Here is a 24,782-nt window from a genome sequence, read left to right on the forward strand (position 1 = left end):
GTAAAATTAAAAAAACCAATTGACAAACAAAGTCAAACTGTTGACAGCCCATGTTGATTGTTTTGAATAAAGCAACCCTGTGTATACATGCTGCGTAATAGCGTTGCCACATTAAACAAATGGTAATTAGAAATTTGTTAAAAATTTGAAAATAGCGTTAACATTAATTTGTATTCAAACTTGGGCTAGGACTATCCGCATATTCGAATATCCGGATATCTATACGGATATCCGTTGACACCGATAAACCCGGACGCCATGGATATCCGGTTAATATTCGTTTGTGAAAAACCCGGATATCCGGATGTATGAAGATTCGGTTAATAACCGTATTTTTGGATATCCAGTGAAACCAACAAATTGATGTACCATATATGTTTATTTAGCATTAATAACAATAAATACGTGGGGTATTTAAATTAATTAACGGTGAATACAAAAAAGGCTCGTATTTGGGAATATGTAATACGATGTTAAACTATTTTCTTCTTGTTCCGGTGTAAGAAAACAAGTGCCGATATCATTTCCCGACTCAAACAATTTCGTGTTGGACGAACTACATTTCCAGCACTTGAAAATACACTTTCAGGAGCTTTTGAAGTGGCAGGTACCGCAAGATAACTTTTGGCGATGTTCGACAGATTGGGAAATATTTTTTCATGGTCTTGCCACCAATTGCTGGCACTGATATTGTGGTTTATTTGTTCCCCGAATAAGTAGCGCTGAAACGCGTCTTCCTTCCTTGTTTCACTGTCATTATCATTTAGGAATATATCCATGGCCGTGAGGACACGGTTTTCCGGAGCTTGTGCATTTATATCAGAAGTGCCCATTTTATTGCCATTTTTTCCACATATGTTTTTTTTTTTTATTATGAAAAGCATCGGTCTCAACTTGCTTCAACTGTTTGAACCTCGGATCAAGACAACTTGCCATATGTGCAATAATGATATTTTCCAGAGATGGATCTTCAATGTCTTCAAAAGAAAAACGTCTTCTCAAGTCTGCAGCTACTTTTTCTTTAAATGTTTTGCCATCCTCGTATCAGTGTTTTTAAATTTCAGATGCTTATTAATCATTTTATGAATGATGGGTTTCACTTTAGAAAATGTAATCTCGCTATCACTGCTAAGCAGGTTTGTCGCAATTTCGAAGGTGAGTAAATCTATTAGAACATCAACTGCATGCCAAGCACTGTCCGAAATTGCGATATTTTGAGCGGCCGTTTTGTTGAAAATTGAACGATCAGCAATTACTGTATCAATGGAAGATCTAAGCTCTTTCACTCTTTCCAACATAAAAAGAACTGAATTCCATCTAGTTGAACAATTTTGGATTAGTTTTTTAACTGTCTTTTCAGTTCGTATTAAATGTTTCTCGAGAGCATATGTAAGTTTACTCGAATGATTGAAACTCATCACCAATTTTGAAACCTTTTGGATGACTACACAACATTCCGGTAGTTTAATTTCTAAATTAACACAATTGAAGTGTATGTGCACTGCATGGATGACTTGTTATGTCACGGCTCAAACCCCGAACAGCATTTGCGTCCATACCATTCTCTTGAAGATGGAAAACCCGATAGTAGCTCCACAGACTTGATGTCGATCATTTGTTTTGTGTCGTTTTTCACAAAATATACAAATGGCACTGTTCTTATTTTCACTTGTTTGTAAAACTGTAGCTTTTTAATTTCTGACGTTAATTTAATAATCTACAAACATATTTTGTAAATAATTTTTCGATGTTTGCTTCGTTCAATTCTGATATACAGATATTCAACTTTGATATTCCAGTATCCGGATATACGGATATCCGGATTTTCCGTTTACGTTTCCGGATGCAGTGCTTTATCGGTAACCGTATCGGTAACCTTATAACAGCTGATTCGACCAACCTTATGAGAATCAATGCAATCGATTATTGGTGCCGCTAAGGTCGTAACCGTATCGTAGCCAACCAATTGGTTTTTGGTTTACCGTCGTAACGATAAACAGCTGATTACGTTAGGGATACGACTACAACGATACGACATACAGCACCAATGACTCCCGCTTAAGTTATTAGCAATGATATACAATTTTAATTTGGGATAAAAAAGACAGGAGTCGGCAATTCTATACTTTCTCTCACATTTGCTAATAACGCCTTGAAATGGCGAGGTGTCATAAGACGCGTTTTCGACCCAGAGTATTGAGCAGACGCCGAGCTAGCTTCGGACGAGTATTAAGCTACTCGAATAGTTCAGCATTCGGGTATCTTGTGCTCTACTTTTGACAACTTTTTAACATTTCTGTTATAAACTTTGTTTTGAATGAAAGTGAGGGTTTCCTCAGTGACAGTTAGCGCTGTTAACCGACAGTTTAATTTACAGATATCGTACGGTCATTGGTCCAATCAATTACCGGATCGCGTTAAACAGACATTGGCGAAATGGATTGTGATTAGTTTCTAGAGTATATGATCATCATTTCTTGTTGTATTTTAACAGAGTGAATTGGATTTTGGAATAATAGGCAGGACTTTAAAATTTTTTGATTAGTCTAAAAAATTCGGCAGAATTTAGAAATCCTCAAAATCTATTCCACATCCCATTTTCTAATACCTGTATGACAGGAATCCAAGATAGAAAAACTAACGAAACTCTATCTGAACTTCAAATACACAAACAATGTCTACCATGAGAAAGCTTGTTTTTGTTTTAAATTTTATTTTCACATTAACATTTTTAACAATGAAAACAATGCAAATAACAGGGGAAAATTATTTCAGTCTCTGATAATTGATAATTCACTTTTTTCACAAGAAAGTTGATCTTAGTTGTGTTTTTATTCACAAAATTTTGATAATAAAAACAAAATTTTCATTTGTCAGAAAAAATAAAGAAAAAACGGCCGAATGTCAAAAAAAAAAAAAAAAAAAAAAACTATCGAAATACAAACTGGCTCGCTTGTTTTTATTAAACTAGATTGTATTTTTCTTGTATTTCGTTAGTTTTTTATACTCAGTTGAGCAGAGCTCACAGAGTATATTAACTTTGATTCGATAACGGTTGGTTGTACAGGTATAAAGGAATCGAGATAGATATAGACTTCCATATATCAAAATCATCAGGATCGAAAAAAAATTTGATTGAGCCATGTCCGTCCGTCCGTCCGTCTGTCCGTTAACACGATAACTTGAGTAAATCTTGAGGTATCTTGATGAAATTTGGTATGTAGGTTCCTGAGCACTCATCTCAGATCGCTATTTAAAATGAACAATATCGGACTATAACCACGCCCACTTTTTTGATATCGAAAATTTCTAAAAACCGAAAAAGTGCGATAATTCATTACCAAAGACGGATAAAGCGATGAAACTTGGTAGGTGAGTTGAGCTGATGACGCAGAATAGAAAATTGGTAAAATTTTGGACAATGGGCGTGGCACCGCCCACTTTTAAAAGAAGGTAATTTAAAATTTTGCAAGCTGTAATTTGGCAGTCGTTGAAGATATCATGATGAAATTTGCAGGAACGTTACTCCTATTACTATATGTATGCTTAATAAAAATTAGCAAAATCGGAGAACGACCACGCCCACTTTAAAAAAACTTTTTTTAAAGTAAAATTTTAACAAAAAATTTAATATCTTTACAGTATATAAGTAAATTATGTCAACATTCAACTCCAGTAATGATATGGTGCAATAAAATGCAAAAATAAAAGAAAATTTCAAAATGGGCGTGGCTCCGCCCTTTTCATTTAATTTGTCTAGGATACTTTTAATGCCATAAGTCGAACAAAAATTTACCAATCCTTCTGAAATTTGGTAGAGGCTTAGATTCTGGGACAATAACTTATTTCTGTGAAAAAGGGGTGAAATCGGTTGAAGCCAAGCCCAGTTTTTATACACAGTCGACCGTCTGTCCTTCCGCTCGGCCGTTAACACGATAACTTCAGCAAAAATCTCTATCTTTACTAAACTCAGTTCACGTACTTATCTGAACTCACTTTGTATTATTATAAAAAATGGCCGAAATCCGAATATAACCACGCCCACTTTTTTGATATCGAAAATTACCAAAAACGAAAAAAATGCCATAATTCTATACCAAATACGAAAATAGGGATGAAACATGGTATTTGGATTGGTTTATTGACGCAAAATATGACTTTAGAAAAAAACTTTGTAAAATGGGTGTGACACCTACCATATTAAGTAGACAGAAATGAAAAAGTTCTGCAGGGCGAAATAAAAAACCCTTGAAATCTTGGTAGGTATCCATATTGTACAAACGCATTCTAGAGTCACCCCTGGTCCACGTTTATGTTGATATCCCGAAAAGGCGTCCACGAATAGAACTAAGGACCATTCCCTTTTAAAATACTTATTAACACCTTTCGTTTGATACCCATATTGTGCAAAAGCATTCTAGAGTCACCCTGGTCCACCTTTATGGCGATATCTCGAAAAGGCGTCCACCTATAGAACTAAGGCCCACACCTTTTTAAAATACTCATTAACACCTTTCATATGATACCCATATCGTACAAACAAATTCTAGAGTCGCCCCTAGTCCACCTTTATGGCGATATTTCGAAAAGGCGCCCACCCATAGAACTAAGGCCCACTCCCTTTTAAAATACTCATTAACACCTTTCGTTTGATACCCATATTGTACAAACGCATTCTAGAGTCACTCCTGGTCCACGTTTATAACGATATTCCGAAAAGGCGTCCACCTATAGAACTAAGGTCCACTCCCTTTTAAAATACTCATTAACTCTTTTCATTTGATACCCATATCGTACAAACAAATTCTAGAGTCACCCCTAGTCCACCTTTATGGCAATATCTCGAAAAGGCGTCCACCTATAGAACTACGGTCACGCCCTTTTACAATACTCATTAGCACCTTTCATTTGATACCCATATCGTACAAACAAATTCTAGAGTCACCCCTGGTCCACCTTTATGACGATATCTCGAAAAGGCGTCCACCTATAGAACTAAGACCCACTCCCTTTTAAAATACTCATTAACACCTTTCATTTGATACCCATATCGTACAAACAAATTCTAAAGTCACCCCTGGTCCACCTTTATGGCGATATCTCGAAAAGGCGTCCACCTATAGAATTAAGACCCACTCCCTTTCAAAATACTCATTAACACCTTTCATTTGATACCCATATCGTACAAACAAATTCTAGAGTCACCCCTGGTCCACCTTTATTGCGATATCTCGAAAAGGCGCCCACCCATAGAACTAAGGCCCACTTCCTTTTAAAATACTCATTAACACCTTTCGTTTGATAGCTATTGTACAAACGCATTCTAGAGTCACCCCTGGTCCACGTTTATAACGATATTCCGAAAAGGCGTCCACCTATAGAACTAAGGCCCACTCCCTTTTAAAATACTCATTAACACTTTTCATTTGATACCCATATCGTACAAACAAATTCTAGAGTCACCCCTGGTCCACCTTTATGGCGATATCTCGAAAAGGCGTCCACCCATAGAACTACGGCCACGCCCTTTTAAAATAATCATTAACACCTTTCATTTGATACCCATATCGTACAAACAAATTCTAGAGTCACCCCTGTTCCACCTTTATGACGATATCTCGAAAAGGCGTCCACCTATAGAACTAAGACCCACTCCCTTTTAAAATACTCATTAACACCTTTCATTTGATACCCATATCGTACAAACAAATTCTAGGGTCACCCCTGGTCCACCTTTATGGCGATATCTCGAAAAGGCGCCCACCTATAGAACTAAAGGGCGAATTAATGGTGACTTATAACCATAAAGCCATAACCAGATAAATCAGCTGATCGAACCTACCTTATGGAAAGGAATGTAATCGATTAATGGTGCTTAACGCTAACGCCATAGCCAATCAATTGGTTTTTGGTTTCTCGCCATATCCATAACCTAAAAATATTTGAGTTGGTGAATTTAATAACTTTTTTTAGATTTTCTTCATTGTTTTGGATACGTTATGACTAAGATACTTATTTTTTGTGGAATATCTTTGTAATTTTTTGCGCTTTCATCATTTTTATGAAATTTTCACGAGTTTGAGGTTAAGGCACCATTAATCGATCACATTGAGATGGTTATGGATATGGGTATGGTTACGACTATGGCGTTAGGGTTAAGGAAGTTTAATTTGACTTTAAGACCCACTCCCTTTTAAAATACTCATTGGCAACTTTCATTTGATACCCATATCGTACAAACAAAATTCTAGAGTCAGCCCTGGTCCACCTTTAAGGCGATATCTCCAAAAGGCGTCCAGGCCCACTCCGTTTTAAAATACTCATTAACACCTTTCGTTTGATACCCATATTGTATAAACGCATTCTAGATTCACCCCTAGTCCACGTTTATGGCGATATCTCGAAAAGGTGTCCATCCATAGAACCAAGGCCCAATCCCTTTTAAAATACTCATTAACACCTTTCATTTGATACCCATATTGTACAAACAAATTCTAGAGTCACCCCTGGTCCACCTTTATGGCGATATCTCGAAAAGGCGTCCACCTATAGAACTTAGGCCCACACTCTTTTAAAATACTCATTAACACCTTTCATTTGATACCCATATCGTACAAATAAATTCTAAAGTCACCCCTGGTCCACCTTTATGGCTATATCTCGAAAAGGCGTCCTCCTATAGAACTTAGGCCCACTCCCTTTTAAAATACTCATTAACACTTTCATTTGATATCCATATCGTACAAACAAATTCTACCCACTCAGCATTTAGGTGATTCAATTTTGAATTTCCCTACATATCAATACAATTTTATTATTCTTTCTGACTAAATAATGAGTTATCATACAATTGAACAAAAGAAATAATCAAATATGAATACTTTTGATGATGAAAAACTAAAAAGCATTTTTCGATCACTTTTTGGAATCGTTTTTGAAGTCCTTTAATGACTAAATTTTAATATTTCATAAAAACCAACCAAAAGAATAATGAAATATGTTTACCTTTGATGATCAAAAACTGAATATAGTTTTTCAATCACATTTTGGAATTATATTTGAATCAAATGTGTTTACTTTAGGTGATCAAAAATTTATAATCATTTTTCATTCAACTTTCTGAATCTTTTATGAATATATTTGTTGACTGAATAATGAATTTTATACTTGTTGAAATTTTACTTTTCTTTAAAAATATGAATAAAAAGCGTTTCGAAATAGGAATCATAAATGATTATTCAAGAATAATCACATTCATGGTACATTTTTCTCCCGACGATACGTTAATTTTCGAATGATGGGGTATGATATTTAAATATTTTTTGATCAAAATTTTCAAAAAATGCTGGCTGGGTAGTCAGCCCTGGTCCACCGTTATGGTGATATCCCTAATCGGCGTCCATCTATAGAACTATGGTCCACTCCCTTTTAAAATACTCTTTAATACCTTCCATTTGATACACATGTCATACAAACACATTCCAGGGTTACCCTAGATTTATTTTACTACGAGGTGATTTTCCCTTATTTTGTCCCCATAGCTCTCAACTGAGTATGTAATGTTCGGTTACACCCGAACTTAGCCTTCCTTACTTGTTTAAATATAGTTTACACACTTACACCAGTACTGAAACCGTATTGGGAGGGAGGTGACAAAAAATATAAGAGAAAATACAAGAAAAATACAGAGAAAATAAAGTAGTGTCATATAGGTATACGCCGATGAGCGGCAAGTTAAGCTAGTCATTCTATGCTGAGTGGGAGCAACAAGTGATATCAAATTTTCCTCCATCTGCTCTTCTCAGTGAAGGTGCCCTCTTCTCTCTGATACCAAATTCGAGCGCTGACTTCCATACAATTTTTCCGATTGCTGACTTCATGATAACTATTTTCCGAAATATCCGAAGAACACCCCATTATCGACAGATATGATACGATTTTATTATAAAATAGATTATACATTATAAATACAACTCAATTTTTCTTCAGGTTCTACTTCTCAACTGCTGATTCAGCCCAAAGGATCTTTTGTTGGAAAGAATATATAGCTGACATTAGCCGTTTATGTAAACGTTTATGCGTGTAAAAAAAACGCTTATCCTCGCTTAGGAGACCCATCTAGCGGTAGTGGTTAAATAACTAGCTACAGCACAAGGTGTACCGAAAAGCCGAAACACCAACCCTCTGATGGCCTAGTGTATAACATATAGCTGAATCAGTTGCGATGAATTGGGGACACACACAATTTTAAGAGGTGACACATATAATTAGTGTAGAGGTGAAACAGACACATATTTCAGTTACATCTGAGTATAATGCGTATTGAAATTTAGTAGTACTAATTTCATGCGCCGCAATTTCAGAGGTGTATTTAAAGGTTGACGCTTAGCAGTCCATATAAAGTTTAAGCGTAAACGTCTATAGATGTAAAAAAACACAAATATTGTCGTTGTCCTCCGGCACGAATGCGCCGTTTCTTTATCTGATGGCTTCCCTCGTTTACGCTATACTTTGTTGACCATTTAAAAAAAGTTAATATAATTTTTATTATTAAATGGATTTTATTACACATATATGTTTTTTTATAATTGATTCCTATCATATTAGTCATTGTGTTCAGTGATATATTTTACAACTTTTTGGTTAACAATTTATTAATTAAATTGTGATACATCTACTGTTAGAACCAAAAATACTTGTATAATATGATTCATAGCTTTCACAAAACAAAAGCGTTAAAATTAAGTAGATACTAATTTAGTGAGCGTTTTTGCCAGTTACTGTTTAAAGTCAAGTCAAATTCTACAACATTCACATAATTTAAAATAAAATTAAGAAAAAAGTAATAAAAAAAGTTCGTTATAAAATAAATTATATACAGAATAAACCCGACAATATAAAAAACAATGACTGATTAAAGGCCAAATTAAACTTCCTTAACCCTAACGCCATAGTCGTAACCATACCCATATCCATATCCAATGTGATCGATGAATGGTACCTTAACCTAAAAATCGTGAAAATTTCATAAAAATAAAGAAAACGCAAAAAATTACAAACATATTCCACAAAAAATAAGTCTCTTAGTCATAACGTATCCAAAACAATGAATAAATTCTACAAAAAGTTCATAAATTCACCAACTCAAATATTTTTAGGTTATGGATATGGCGAGAAACCAAAAACCAATTGGTTGGCTATGGTATAGTTATGGCGTTAGCGTTATGGTATGGCACCATTAATCGATTACATTGATTTCCATAGGGTAGGTTCGATCAGCTGTTTTATCTGGTTATGGTTTTATGGTTAAAAGTCACCATTAATTGGCCCTTAACACAAAACATGACGTTTTCTGTATTCACTTCGTTTCTAAATAATTAATTTGTGCCAAGTAAAATTAGCGTATGAAATATTGCAAAAAATAAAAGTTAAAATTTTTACATCGAAAGCAAAAATAGAATTAAACATAAAACTTTCACATTCCAATCGATCTCCAAGCTTTTTAATCGCTGTCATAATCATTTTTGCTGCCCACAGTAAGCGGTCTCCGCGACTCATCCTCTGAGCCATATACAACCTCTTCATCAGAATCATTAATCATGGAAAATGCTGGATTATCTTTGGTAACAGAGATTTCTTAAATGAAGTGTATAAATGATATTAGTATTAACGGGGTAGGACTGTAATGAGTGTAAACTAAATTTACCTTGCGAAAAACGTCCATTTGGCGAGTACACATACGCCATGGTATACAAATAAAAGTTTAGCAGGCCATAGAAGCACATAAATTGCGCCGAACTATGATAGGTGGTATTTAGGGTAGCTACAAAATTATCCTCCAATATGCCAAAACCAAATCGGCACGTTGTTACGATTATGGTTATCGATATGACAAATAGCATTAAAAGCGTCAAGAATTTTAGTCGCATATCTGAAAAGTAGATTGTAATAAAAAGAAAAGTACCATTATAATAAATGAGCAAGTAAAGTTGTTTTACATCACAGAAATATGTTAATTAAATACAACTATTTAAGTACGTACCAAAGTAAGGCATCGATCTAAGTTCTGTGTAGGCGCGTAAAACTAATAAGGCCAAATATAATATATACATACAACCAGCAATGTAAAAGAACAGCTTGAAGCCCTAAAAAGGAAACGGTTTAATGGGATAATCTTGACTGCTGAGTGGAATATCACGCTATCTCAAAATATTTTTAAAAAATACCCTATCTTATGCGGCAGTTACCCACCGACGTGTGCCGTACGTACGGACATTTGTCGTACGAAGCACGTTTGACCGAACTCTCAAGCCCGTTGGAATCAATGTGTGCGTCTGTGTACATGTACATAACATATTTGTGTGTGTATTGTTTACAGAGAAGCACTGTTGCCATTGACCATTTTGCATGTATGCTTCTGGAAACATCAACTTTTTCCAATTTAATTTTTGATATTGTAAAAAGCCGGAATACATATTAAATAAGTATAAATAGATTACATATTTATAATCAGCACTTTTACATAATTATTTCGAATTATTTTCACAATTTTTCAAACTTTAGTTATGTGTTTTTTCATAAAATTGCAAACGGTCAAAAATTAGCGCGCAAAAGTTTACTAGGCAACTCTGTCTAGTGAGAGAGCGATCAGCTGACACGTTCTTACGAAAAAAATCAAAATTGTTTTGATTTCTACGTTCCGGGCTACGTATGTACGGGCGTTGCACGTCGGTGAGTTTTCGTTTACATTGCACACTTATAAGATAGGTCGTGTCAGCTGACACGTTTTTGGTACGTACGTTCGTGAGTAACTGCCGCATTATGCTTGAAACACAATGCCGAGCGACGACGATATACACCCCAGCGGGTTAGGGGATCAGAATATACCCGTGGTAGGTATGCCTGTCGTAAGAGGCGACTAAGATACCAGATTCAAGGGGCTGTGTAGCGCAACCTTTCAGGTTGCCAGCGCAATATATAGCTTCTCCAAACCCAATTGTCAACCTCACCTATCCGCGGCGAATCCTGTTTCACTAACAGACGAGGCTCTGACGACCCCAAGCTCCTCATGGAACTTGGAGGTAGGGAGGGAGGGAATGGCCTGAAGGTTTAATGTGGCCACATAAATCGTTCCCGAGATGGTCGGGCTAGCACCTTAATGGTGCTATGGTACCGGAGCGTACCGGATTTGTATCCGGCAAAGGACCATTACATCGATAACACTCCCCAAAGCCTTCGGGGAGCAACCTTATCGCTACAACAACAACAACAACGACGATATACGCCACGTCGGTCGATGACATTTTTCAAATTACGCCCAGACATTTCGTCTACTTAAAACACAATGCCGGGCGAAATTGACGCTGTTTATTCAGAGTGGCCATTATTATTTAGAAATAAAGATGAAAACAATTAAAACTTTTCTAATTCTCTTGACTGCTAAAACACGCCCAAAATGTTAAGAAATTAACAAAACAAAACAAAAATGTTAAGAAAATAAATTAAAAATTATATGTAAAGAAAAAAAATTTGTTTTTGGATATTATGTTTTCTTTTTTATACTTAAAAAATTGAACAGCAGCAACCCCTGGGATGTTTGTCGTCATCGCCCGGCGGCGACTATAGAAATAAATCTATCGTCGCAAAATGACGTCGCGTAAATTTCGCTCTTGGCGTTCATTGTGTTCACCTTCATGTAATTATGGGGAATAATTTTGACAAGACGATGTTCGTCGCATTTATTTCGCGGCGTCAGGGCATTGTGTTTCAAGCTTTAGAACGTTTTTCGTAAACGCCCTATATCACGTCAAAATGTATTAAATTTATACTCAGCATGGCGCAACGATTCGAGGTGGCAGCATGGAACAGCTGATTAAACCTTTTTTTTATTTGATTTGATACATCAACTTCCGGTGCCGTACGATTTTGACATTTGTCCATCGAATTTACAAAAACAAAGTACATGGAATTTGTATTTATGTTTGTAGGTATGTCACCATGCTGCCACCTTGTATCATTCCGCTATGATACTCAGATAGGTAATTTTTGAATCAAATTCTAAGAATCTCTGAAATATGGAATTTTTCAAAATTTTTCTGATAGGACGTTTTTGAAACGGTAGCCGACATAGGGTGATATTCCACTCAGCAGTTGATCTGTGAACGCTCTCCCTTCAACAATACTAACATTATAATTACGAGTATCCACAAAATGACTATAGGTGGGATCTCTTAACTCATTGCATTTCTCCCAAGTGGCCAGTACAATGGCACACAACCATATGGGCAAGATAACAATGATCTTTGGCAGGTAGAATCGTATGAAACGTCTCTCGTTTTGACGTAAGCCATGATATATACAAAGCCAGAACATTAGCAATGAGCATAAGAATGTCGCTTGCAACAGAGCATCTAACATACCCGGTAACCAAGAGTTCATAAGGAATATTAGTGGAAAGAAAGGATCTGTAGAGAAAATATATCATAACAATTGGAATGTTATTTATGCAGTTAGAGGAAATTTCTTGGTAAAACTTACTATCATATAACAGGAGTAACGGTAAAAGTATTGACATCCATTTTTGTTCGATAGACCAGTCGTAGATGGGATATCTGCGCAGCGTGTGAGCATACCAACACTATGGATGGCAAAATTAATAAAAAATAAATTTAACAATATAAAGTTGAGTAAATCAATCAAATTAAGTACTTACAATTACGATAAAGGTAAACAGCAAAAATATAAATCTGAACCATATTTCGATCTGAGTAAATTCGGGGCTATAGGTTTTGAACTGCAAAGAGGTGAAAGAAATATAGATTGTATGTAATCCTAAGTAAAATAAAAATGAACGTTTGCTGCGTTTTGTAGCACAGTTACAGAGTTCTCGACTCAAAACTACTGGCATTAAGAGTATATACTTTGTAAAGATTCTTAGTGATGTAGGGTTTAAGTGTTTAGCTTTCGGGCCGTTATAATCTATGTTGTTTAGAAGACCATGCCCAAGATTCAGTAAGTGTGCGTTTTTAAATGTACCTATTTTATTGATATAAATTATTCAAAGAAAAGTGTACGTTTCAAAACCGACCCTTAATGAATCTAGGGTCAGACGGTTCCACTTTAAACTTTTGCCACTTGATACCAACATTTTATTAACGAAATCTGTAGGGAGAAAGTAAACTAACTACAGTTTCGTCAAAGAATTTCACCAAAGATCCTGGGTTCAAGTCCCGGGTAAAGCAACAACAAAAATTTAGAAACAAGTTTTTCTACACTCCTGTTGTTGTTGTTGTTGTAGCAGTGCTTCGCCCTACCTAATAGCTGCGACCGGTCACAAATTGTCATCAATATCCTCTAACGGGAGTCCAAGGAAATTTGCTGTTTCAACAGGGTTGGACCATAATGAAAGGGGTGTTAGAGGCGTTGGTTCCACAATACAATTAAAGAGATGGTTGGTGTCATGTGGGGACACATTGCAAGTGGGGCATACATTTTGTATGTCGGGGTTGATTATGGATATGTAAGAGTTTAACCTGTTACAGTATACAGAACGAAGTTGGGCCAGAGTGACTCACGTTTCCCTGGGGAGTATGCGTTCCTCTTCCGCAAGTTTTGAGTACTGTTCTTTGAGTACTCACCGGGCAATTCCTGGCATAAAAGTCCGACGCCTGTTTGTGGAGTTCACCAAGGACCTGCTTGTGTTTTTTTGCTTCATACGGCTGAGTTCTCAGTTACGGAGATGACTCCTTAAGTCCCTAGGCGGTGTTGGCTCATCAATCAGATGTCTGTTAGGATGCCCAGGTATTCAACAGGAACTGTTTGGTTAGCATCTCATTTCTCTCCCTGATGGGGAGTATTCTCGCCTCATTATGTAGATGGTGTTCTGGGGACATAAGAAGACAGCCCGTGGCGGTTCTGAGAGTAGTATTTTGGCAGGCCTGTAGCTTCTTCCAGTGGGTAATTTTTAGGCTTGGCGACCAAATGGCGGACGCGAAGCATGCAATCAGCTGGCCAATTGCTTTGTATGTGGTAATGAGCGTTTCTTTGTCTTTTCCCAAGTGCTGCCAGCAAGGGATTTGAGGATTTTATTACGGCTCTGGATTTTCGGAACAATTGCGGCTGCGTGCTCATCAAAATGTAGATCCTGATCAAACGTCACACCTAAGATTTTGGGGTGTAGGACAGTCGGCAGCGTAGTGCCATCGACGTGGATGTTCCAAATGGTCGACATTTGGGATGTCCATGTTGTAAATAAGGTCACGGAGGATTTAGTCGGTGATAGTGCCAGGTTTTCGCGAGGCGAGGAAACTGGAGAGATCAGGGAGGTAGCCGTTTATTCTGTTGCAAAGCTCATCGATCTTTTGGCCTGGACCTGTGGCCATTATTGTGCAGTCTTCGGCGTAGGAAATGATAGTAACTCTTTCTAGTGGCGAAGGTAGCTAGATATGTAGAAATTAAACAAAAGTGGGGATAGGACACCACCCTGTGACACCCCTGTTTAATTCTTCTTGGTTTTGATGTTTCATTTCTAAATTGCATCCATGCCTGCCGACCACCCAGATAATTAGCGGTCCACCCTTTAAGACATGGGTAAGGGTAGACCCTTCCGGGTGTTGTAGTAACGTGCCATGGTTGACCGTATCAAAAGATTTTGATAGGTCTAGCGCAACGAGTATGGCGGGGGTTTTGAATTAAACCGCAATTTATCTGGGTGATGATGGCATTTAGCGCGGTGGTGGTGCTATGGAGTTTTCTGAAGCCATGCTGATGACGGGCTAGCTGCAAATTTGCTTTGAAGTAGGGGAGCGGCCTCCGCCGGGAAGTGGGGCCGAATTTCGGGAATTCTACCGGCGGGAATGAAACGAGCCGAGGCGGATTCAATTAAATGGGGTCACACTACAGGCCTGCCAAAATACTGCTCTCAGAATCGCCACGGGCTGTCTTCTTATGTCCCCAAAACACCATCTACATAATGAGGCAAGAATACTCCCCATCAGGGAGAGAAATGAGATGCTGACCAAACAGTTCCTGTTGAATACCCAGAAACCTGGGCATCCCAACAGACATCTGATTGATGAACCAGCACCGCCTAGGGGCTTAAGGAGTCATCTCCGTAAGCATTTTGAGGAAATACGGCACCTGAGAACCCAGCCGTATGAAGCGAAAAAACACAAGCAGGTCCTTGGTGAACTCCATAAACAGGCGTCGGACCTTTATGCCGGGAATTGCCCGGTGAATCCAGTACTTAAAGAAAAGTATCCAAAACTCGCGAAAGAGGAACGCATACTCCCCAGGGAAACGCGTGTCATTCTTGCTCAACTTCGTTCTGGATACTGTAACAGGTTAAACTCTTACCTATCCAGAATCAACCCCGACATACAAAATGTATGCCCCGCTTGCAATGTGTCCCCACATGACACCAACCATCTCTTTAATTGTAATGTGGAACCAACGCCTCTAACACCCCTTTCCTTATGGTCCACCCCTGTTGAAACGGCAAGTTTCCTTGGACTCCCGTTAGAGGATATTGACGACAATTTTTGATCGGTCGCGGCTATTAGGTGGGGCGAGCATTGCTACAACAACAACAACAACAGGCGGATTCAATGACCTTGCGGAAAGCACGCTCCCCTTGGCGGGCATCAATCGGGATATGGAGGGCAGCAAAGCGGTTGTCTGTAAAGGATTTGTATTCGTTCCACTTTCCTTTTTTAAAGTTAATGAAAGTGCGTTTTTCTGTGACGATGAAGTCGGCGGAATGCTCGAGCGAAATAAGGATAGGCAGGTGGTTGGATGCCAATGTTACCATCGGCTGCCAGTTGGCGCAGTTTACGAGTTCTGTTCTCACGACTGAAATATCCGGCGAACTGTGACAGCTTCCTACCGTACGTGTGGGGCGTCTCCGTTTATTGCGCCGAACATCGTTTCTTCTATTTGATCCGCCAACATCTCACCCCTACTGTCCACTCGCAAGTTTGAATGCCATAGATCGTGATGGGCATTGAAATCGCCTAAGATAATGCGATTGTCGCAGGTGGCAGGAGGGATGTAGATGTTGATGATTTCTAGGTTTGCATCGTCTGACCGGACAGATAAGCCGTGACGTTCTAAGACACTGTCCCTGCGGTCGATGCCGGGATCAAATATATGATATTACACAGAGTGGTGTATGATAAACGCGAGGCCGCCTCCATTTCCGCTCTCGCGATCTTTTCTGTGGACATTATACCTAGAACAGGTCTGCAATGCAGATCTTGCTGTGAGTTTAGTCTCTTGAATCGCAGCAATGCGGATGTTGTGCCGCTTCATGAAATCGACTATCTCCGTGATCTTCCCAGTTAATCCATTACAGTTTAACTGCAGAATTCTGAAGTGCATAGGAGGAGACGTCGTCACTCTGGGAGTAAGTGACGGGTGAGTACGCCTGGGTTGTGGAAAGCCAGGACGCGACTGCTGTTGTGGCCCTGGGACTGGACCTCCTTGGGTAAGCATTGGGGTACCCGGTGTATTTGGGTATGCGGCCTGGCAACATGGCGCAATAAAACTCGGCGGGGGGTTTCCGTCGCGAAGACCAGAACAGTGGCACCGTCCATGGCAGGAGCTGCATTGGGCGGCTGTCGCAAACATATATATTCTGTGCTGGCAGACGGTGCAAAGGGAGGTAGGGACTAAGAGTCTGTTTCCCTGACCTACACAATTGCTGCCGGAAAAGAGGGGGGAGAAGACGGGGGCAGGGGCTGATTTTCGGCATAGTATATTTCTCCATGAAAAGCTTCTCAGTGAAAACGCACCTTACTTGCAGAAGCCGTTTGGCATTGTTGTTTGAGGGATGACACATGGCTGTTACATGCTTGAAATTCATTGTCTAACTCTCTTGCACTAAATGTAGGAATCCAAAGGCTTTTTATCGGCGATGCTACAAAGCCGCCTTTTTTGCCTGTAATCAATTGCAGTTCTCACTTTGTCAGATGTAGGAGTCTCCTTGCTAGATTATCAAGATAAAGAGTACCATCATGATTAACCAACAGTCGTTATATTAAAACATGTCCTATCTTTATATAAACATGGCCTGTCAATAAGTAATTGGACAACTGTCGCTGAATAAAAACCCGACATGACATTCGAGACACCCCAACCTGACCTTCGTATCCGCTTCCCAAGGCAGTCGGTTCTATGTACCGGAGCGACTCGGGATTTTTCCCGACCAAGGACTGTCATTTCAGTGTGACCCCATCTAATTTGTTTCGTCCCTCCCACAAATTGTCATCCTCCCTGCAGCTCCTTGCAGCAGGACTGCTCCATATTCTCTTGCTCCGGGAAGGCATCGAATCCAAGAAATGGTTTTGCTGCATCTGCCGGAAAAGAATCTTTTTAGGACGGTCATACTCTGTTCAGTGTGTCTCGTGCAAGGGATGGTTGCATCGGACAGGTTGTTCTGGGCTTGATCCCAAAACCCGACGTCCACGTAACTTTTATAAATCTTTTGTGGCTCCTTGCTGTTCACGCCCAAGGGCGTCCCGTAGTCTACGTCTAAGCGCCCCCCACTACCTTCCAGCAGCCCCGCTGCTCTGCAAGCCACAACAAGTGCCCGCTGCTGCTCGCGCCCCACGGCGCCAAGAACTCAAACAGCTGCAACCACTCATAACTACAATCTTCGTTGTAGAGTCGGAAGCAATGCTGAGCCGCAGCCCCTGCCCCCGTCTTCTCCCCCCCCCTCTTTTCCGGCAGCAATCGTGTAGGTCAGGGAAACAGACTCTTAGTCCCTACCTCCGTTTGCACCGTTTGCCAGCACAGAATATATATGTTTGCGACATCCGCCCAATGCAGCTCCTGCCTTGGGTGGTCCCACTTCCCTAGATGTTCTGGTCTCCGCGACGGCAACCCCCCGACGGGTTTCATCGCGCCATGTTGCCAGGCCGCAAACCCAAATCATCCGGGTACCCCAATGCTTGCCTAAGGACGCCCAGTCCAAGGGCCACAACAGCAATTGCGTCCTAGCCTTCCCCTACCCAAGCGTAGTCGCCCGTCACTTACCCCCAGAGTGGCGACGTCTCCCCTCATGCACTTCAGAATTCTGCAGTTAAACTGTAATGGACTAACTGGGAAGATTACGGAGATAGTCGATTTCATGAAGCGGCACAACATCCGCATTGCTGCAATTCAAGAGACTAAACTCACAGCAAGATCTGCATTGCAGACCTGCTCTGGGTATAACGTCCACAGGAAAGACCGCGAGAGCGGAAATGGAGGCGGTCTTGCGTTTATCATACACCACTCTGTGCAATATTGTATATTTGATCCTGGCATCGACCGCAGGGACAATGTCTTAGAACGTCAAGGACTATCTGTCCGGTCAGGTGATGCAAACCTAGAAATCATCAACATCTACATCCCTCCTGCCACCTGTTGCCCCAGAGAATACCGCCCTAATATCAGGGCCTTACTCACTGGCAACAATCGCATCATCTTAGGCGATTTCAATGCCCATCATGATCTATGGCATTCAAACTTGCGGGCGGACAGTAGGGGTGAGATGCTGGCGGATCAAATAGAAGAAACGACGTTCTGCACAATAAACGGAGACGCCCCCACACGTATGGTAGGAAGCTGTCACAGCTCGCCAGATATTTCAATCGTGAGTGCAGAACTCGTAAACTGCGTCAACTGGCAGCCGATGGTAACATTGGCATCCGACCACCTGCCCATACTTATTTCGCTTGAGCGTAACGCCGACTTCATCGTCACTGAAAAACGCACTTTCATAAACTTCAAAAAAGGAAAGTGGGAAGAATACAAATCCTTTACAGACAGCCGCCTGGCTGCCCTCCCTAATCCGACTGATGCCCGCCAAGGGGAGCGTGCCTTCCGTAAGGTCATTAAATCCGCCTCGGCACATTTCATTCCCGCCGGGAGAATTCCCGAAATCCGGCCCCACTTCCCGGCGGAGGCCGCAAACTTAGCGAGAGAACGTGACCTTATAAGACAGCTTGACCCAGGTGACCCCCAAATAAGGGATATAAACCAACGCATCAGATTGCTTGTAGATGAACACAAGCGGGCGAAATGGGAGGAGCACCTAAGAGGTTGTAACCTCTCTACCGGTGTGGGTAAACTTTGGTCCACCGTAAAGTCCCTATCGAATCCGACTAAGCACAATGACAAAGTTTCTATCGCCTTTGGCGACAAAGTGCCGTCGGACGCGAAAAAATGCGCGAGCGCTTTCTGCCGACAATATATAATGCATCCTACGGTCGACAAAGATAGACGGAGAGCCAATAGACGCGCACATAAATACAAATTCAGCGCGTCACCAATCACCATCACCGCTAAAGAGGTTGAGGACGCCATTGGTCGTGCTAAACCATCCAAAGCAGTGGGCCCAGACGGCATAGCCACTCCGATGCTTAAAAACCTAGGGAAAGAGGGGTTCAAATATTTAGCACATGTCTTCAATCTGTCTCCTTTCCTCCTTCCACCTTTGTCATACCTGAGAAATGGAAAATGGCCAAGGTGGTCCCGCTACTAAAGCCTGGGAAACCAGCTAACATAGGTGAGTCGTATCGTCCGATATCTCTCCTATCGCCAGTGGCAAAGACGCTTGAAGCCATTCTGCTCCCTTATTTCCAAGCAAATTTGCAGCTAGCCCCTCATCAGCATGGCTTCAGAAAACTCCATAGCACTACCACCGCGCTGAATGCCATTAGCACCCAGATAAATTGCGGTTTAAATCAATACCCCCACCATAGAACAGTACTCGTAGCGCTAGACCTATCAAAAGCTTTTGATACGGTCAACCATGGCTCGTTACTGCAGGACCTGGAAGGGTCTACCCTTCCCCCATGTCTTAAAAGGTGGACCGCAAATTATCTGGGTGGTCGGCAGGCATCGGTGCAATTTAGAAACGAAACATCAAAACCAAGGAGAATTGAACAGGGGGTGCCACAGGGTGGTGTCCTATCCCCACTTTTGTTTAATTTCTACATATCTAAGCTACCTTCACCACCGGAAGGAGTCACAATCGTTTCCCACGCCGATGACTGCACAATAATGGCCACAGGCCCAGGCCCAAAGATCGATTCGCTATGCAATAAAATAAACGGCTACCTCCCTGATCTCTCCAGTTTTTTCGCCTCGCGAAACCTGGAATTATCACCGACTAAATCTTCCGCGATCTTATTCACAACATGGACGCCCCAAATGTTGACCATTTTGAACATCCACGTCGATGGCACTACGCTACCGACTGTCCGACACCCCAAAATCTTGGGTGTGACGTTTGATCAGGATCTACATTTTGGTGAGCACGCAGCCGCAATTGTTCCGAGAATTCAGAGCCGTAATAAAATCCTCAAATCGCTAGCTGGCAGTACTTGGGGAAAAGATAAAGAAACGCTCATGACTACATACAAAGCAATTAACCAGCCGATTACGTGCTACGCGTCACCCATATGGTCGCCAAGCCTAAAAACCACCCACTGGAAGAAACTAAAGGCCTGCCAAAATACTGCTCTCAGAATTGCCACGGGCTGTCTTCTTATGTCCCCAGAACACCATCTGCACAATGAGGCGAGAATACTCCCCATCAGGGAGAGAAATGAGATGCTGACTAAACAGTTCCTGTTGAATACCCAGAAACCTGGGCATCCCAACAGACATCTGATTGATGAACCAGCACCGCCTAGGGGCTTAAGAAGTCATCTCCGTAAGCATTTTGAGGAAATACGGCACCTGAGAACCCAGCCGTATGAAGTGAAAAAACACAAGCAGGTCCTTGGTGAACTCCATAAACAGGCGTCGGACCTCTATGCCGGGAATTGCCCGGTGAATCCAGTACTGAACGAAAATTATCCAAAAATTGCGGAGGAGGAACGCATACTCCCCAGGGAAACGCGTGTCACTCTTGCTCAACTTCGTTCTGGATACTGTAACAGGTTAAACTCTTACCTATCCAGAATCAACCCCGACATACAAAATGTATGCCCCGCTTGCAATGTGTCCCCACATGACACCAACCATCTCTTCAATTGTAATGTGGAACCAACGCCTCTAACACCCCTTTCCTTATGGTCCACCCCTGTTGAAACGGCAAGTTTCCTTGGACTCCCGTTAGAGGATATTGATGACAATTTGTGATCGGTCGCGGATATTAGGTGGGGCGAGCATTGCTACAACAACAACAACAACAACAACCTTCGTATCTGGTACGGTATGATCCGATTCAAAACTACTGCGTTTGGGCTAGAGCCTTCTTTCTTCCTCTCTCGACGAATAAAAATCGCTACCAAAAAGTCTAACAACATATCTGCTCTTATGCATGGCTTGGTATCGTGGACGGTGTGGAGGGATAATCGGATTTCTATTCGAGTATGGATAACAGTATGTATCGAAAAAGGTTCACTGAAGAACTGTATTAGATTTACATGGACATGAGCATAATGCAACGATTACATTGGAGGAAGGCCCCCGTCGAGAAAGTATTCCTACCGAGAGTCGTATCTGAAAAAAGAGGAGGCGTCCCCTGAATTGGGAGCGCGCAAAAATACTTGATCTTTGCTGATGATTTTCATTGGCGTCTGTTATGGACTTTAAAAAAAATGTATATATACTTATCGCGAGTTATCTCGATGTGGTAGGCGAAGCACGCTACCACCACACCATGGCGGCCGCCAACTTTTTACTCAACGACCAAATCTGCCTCGGTAATAATAATTATGCCTTTCAATATTATAAGTCTTCAGTATGTCTCATAATTTGTATAACACCCGGTAAACAAAAAATCCTTAAAACTTTGTTTCTAGGAAAATAAATGTCAAGTACTTCAATGAAGATTCCCAAAAACTTACATAAAATGTTATACTCCTTATATTGTATTTCTGATGAAATGACTCCAATCCATAAAAACGTACTGTGATAATGTAATGAGCATAATCAAGAAATCCCAAATGAAGGATCGTAAATTCCTCGCAATCATTTCGTACGCAGGACAAATGGCGCGTACGATTGCGAACCGAATCTGCGCGCAATATACTCAGAGGCTTGTGTTGCTCGGTAATGCCATCTATGGCGACGCTAACTTGAAAACTCTTGTCATACTTTTCGTCTGCAGGAAGATAAGAAAAACCGTAACACTACTTATCTTTAACCATCTTTCAAACTCACCGTCGTTGTTGTCTGTCACCAATTTGGCAATAAGCCACAGCTGTTGTGAGTATGTGGTCATCAATGGTGATTTCATTGCGAAGGGCCCAGTGGCTAATACAGTCTTACTATGAGCCAACGATGTATTCGCTAATATACTTTTGGCTGTTATTTGTGATGTGCTAGTAATGGGTGGTCCGGTAAGACCAATGACGATAGCCAAACCAAAACACATGAGGAATCCCAAAAAGACCATAACAAATTCACGCTTTTGCATTGAGTAAAGGCGCATATGCACCGAACGTTCGCACCGATCATGATGATAAGCCGGCGCAATATATCTGTTGAACTCACTGAATAGATCGCTAAATTGTGAGAGAGAATTCTTGAGACGTAAAAGTAAACCACCAGACGGTAAGTGGTACGAATAACCCAGACCCGAAGTGTCTGTTGGTGGTTTGGACATTTTGAAGCGGCACTTGTACAATTATGTCCAATGTTTAGTAGACAAACGGCGGTGAAGCTATGCTGGTTGGTTAGCTATTTCTAACTATTATTCGATATCTAGGGCGGTAGCAATATTAATGAAGATTTTGGAGGTGTTCTTTGCGTAGTGAGTTTGACCTTAAGGTAAGTGGGGTTGATCTTTTGTGCTGGCTGAGATGATGTTGTGTTTGGTGCTGTCGGTGGTACTAATTATGATGGATGCAATTGCCTTGATTTTTTTTTTTCAGTAGAGGGGTGGGTGATGTATTGAGTGTAGTTTCCTATTTACTGTTATCTAATTTATGGAATGAAATGCTTTTAATGGAGGATTTAAGGAATTGACTAAAATTAATTGATCTATTTTGGAATCTGATAAATGAGTTCGTAGAATTTCCAGTCTCAAAACGATTTTTACTTCATTTTTCATTTTCACTTCCAAATTGTTTTTGAATTGGCCGTGAACTCCAAAGATGAGACAAGCTAACTACATCTTTCACTGTTTTCTTTTTATTTTCAACGATTAGGATAAACTGAATTTATAGTCAAGCTATCCAAGTTATTTAAATCTTTTTCGACTAGTTATGATTATTTTGAAATAAATTTTTTAAAAAACAATTTTCCAGCGGTTTTTGTTAAGCAAACTTTTTCTCGACGGATAGAATCGATTATTTTCACTTTGTGCACTATACACATATGGTGCTAATATCCAGTATGTGGTCATTAGGTGTGACTGTCATCATTTGACGTCTGATAGTTTGTGGTGGACGCATTGCGCAAGTCCCACTGTTATCAGTAAATTCGGATGGCAACCCGCACATGGTTACGCCGGATAGCTTGGTATCTATTGTTTGTAAACAAAGTGCGAAGTACTTATGTAAACAAACAGATAGTAGCCGCAGGATTCAATGGATTGATAAGCTCAATATAAAGCTTTGTAGTTTCACCACATCGCAACCCAACTTTTAAACTCACTTTCCCGAGGGGAATCCTGTTACAAAAATGAATGTATCATATACGTATTTAGCAGACGTGGATCTGGAGACTCCAAGTTCTTGTTCTTGTTGTATCGATAAAGAGATCCCCCCAAGGTTTTGGGTAGTGTTATAGATGTTGATGATCCTTTGTCGGATACAGAACGGAACATACCGGGTTCCGGTAGCAAGCAGAATTAAGGTACTAGCTCAACCATCTCGGAAGCGATTTAATATAACCACTTTAAACCTTCTAGGCTATACCTGTTCTGTAATAACTGACGCTAATTGGGAGCACCAAGGCAGTTCAATCCTTCCTCCACTCAACTCTGTGGAAGTCTACCCCTTCATCTACTTCTAAATATCATTAACTACAGGAATACTTTGAGCAATTCTTTCATTTTCATTCATATCCTAGCCAGCGGATCCATTGATACTTTATTCGTTGCACTGTGCACATCTTTTTGAAGCTCATTAGTAAATTTGCTTGGATATACGCCGCAAAATGTTTCTCTCGAATTCTCCGAGTGCCATCCCATCTTCTCTCGATACCGCCCAAGATTGCGAGCGGTACATCAGGACGGGCATGATGAGAGAATGCGGCAATTCATTCTTCGATGACAGTAAGTCTCCCTTCTTGCCCTCACCCATGTCGAGACCCACCTTTTTCGCTATCTTGGACAGAGCAGGCAAATCTTACTCTATGTAGGTCAGGCCAAATGGTATCGTTATCAACAGGCTACGCTGGTTTAGATCTGCCGCTAGAGCTATCTATTTTGGGATAATGTGTCCGAGGTGGATTAAAACTCCTCCTTCTTTGGGGTTTTTGTCCCATAATTCAGCCTTCATGCTGTAACGTCTCGCAATGGTAATCTGCTTCGATATACGCCGCTAACATCGCGGGAAGGATCATAATCTGGAACACATTTTTTTCTTGAATGTTCCAGACCCAATTATGTCAATACCATCAGCAGACGCTGGTTTAGTCTTTTTGTGTGTAATAATTTGGTCGATTTTAGTATTTAGCAGCATCTGTTATGTCTCTTAAATATTTGAGGCCATGCGTTACTTGTGCCGTGTAACGCCTGAGATGCGTATTTTCTCTACCGATTACAGAAATTCAGTTTCAGTGACAGGTCGAACTTTGCCTTCCTACTGACTAGTTTCATATGCTCATCCACATGTTGG

At 40.5% G+C, this 24,782-nt stretch overlaps 1 protein-coding gene across 2 annotated transcripts; it reads right to left on the reverse strand.

Annotated features, from left to right (window-relative positions):
- Positions 1-8,538: 8,538 nt before the first annotated feature.
- LOC137237405 (transmembrane protein 181) lies at positions 8,539-24,779 on the reverse strand. 2 transcript variants are annotated; one of them, XM_067760995.1, is made up of 9 exons: positions 23,039-24,779; positions 22,159-22,502; positions 21,843-22,099; positions 12,713-12,793; positions 12,538-12,637; positions 12,187-12,464; positions 10,043-10,145; positions 9,707-9,931; positions 8,539-9,636 (listed from the first exon to the last, which is right to left on the reverse strand). In XM_067760995.1, exons 1-9 carry the CDS (start codon positions 23,041-23,043, stop codon positions 9,503-9,505), a joined length of 1,527 nt encoding a protein of 508 aa, XP_067617096.1. In that variant the 5' UTR covers positions 23,044-24,779; the 3' UTR covers positions 8,539-9,502. The 2 variants fall into 2 exon arrangements, with proteins under 2 accessions (XP_067617096.1, XP_067617095.1); XM_067760994.1 differs by having other exon boundaries at positions 22,159-22,701.
- Positions 24,780-24,782: the final 3 nt, after the last annotated feature.

This window comes from Eurosta solidaginis, chromosome 1, assembly GCF_040869045.1.
Source record: "Eurosta solidaginis isolate ZX-2024a chromosome 1, ASM4086904v1, whole genome shotgun sequence".
Lineage (NCBI taxonomy): Eukaryota > Metazoa > Arthropoda > Insecta > Diptera > Tephritidae > Eurosta > Eurosta solidaginis.

What these genes read in the sequence shown, in the direction of transcription:
- LOC137237405 (XM_067760994.1), bottom strand. Translation starts at nt 22,603, where the DNA reads ATGTCCAAACCACCAACAGACACTTCGGGTCTGGGTTATTCGTACCAC. An exon ending in TGTTTACCTTTATCGTAATT is followed by an intron (nt 12,638 to 12,712) that starts GTAAGTACTTAA and finishes TGCCATCCATAG; the next exon opens with TGTTGGTATGCTCACACGCT. An exon ending in TAGATCGATGCCTTACTTTG is followed by an intron (nt 9,932 to 10,042) that starts GTACGTACTTAA and finishes TCTACTTTTCAG; the next exon opens with ATATGCGACTAAAATTCTTG.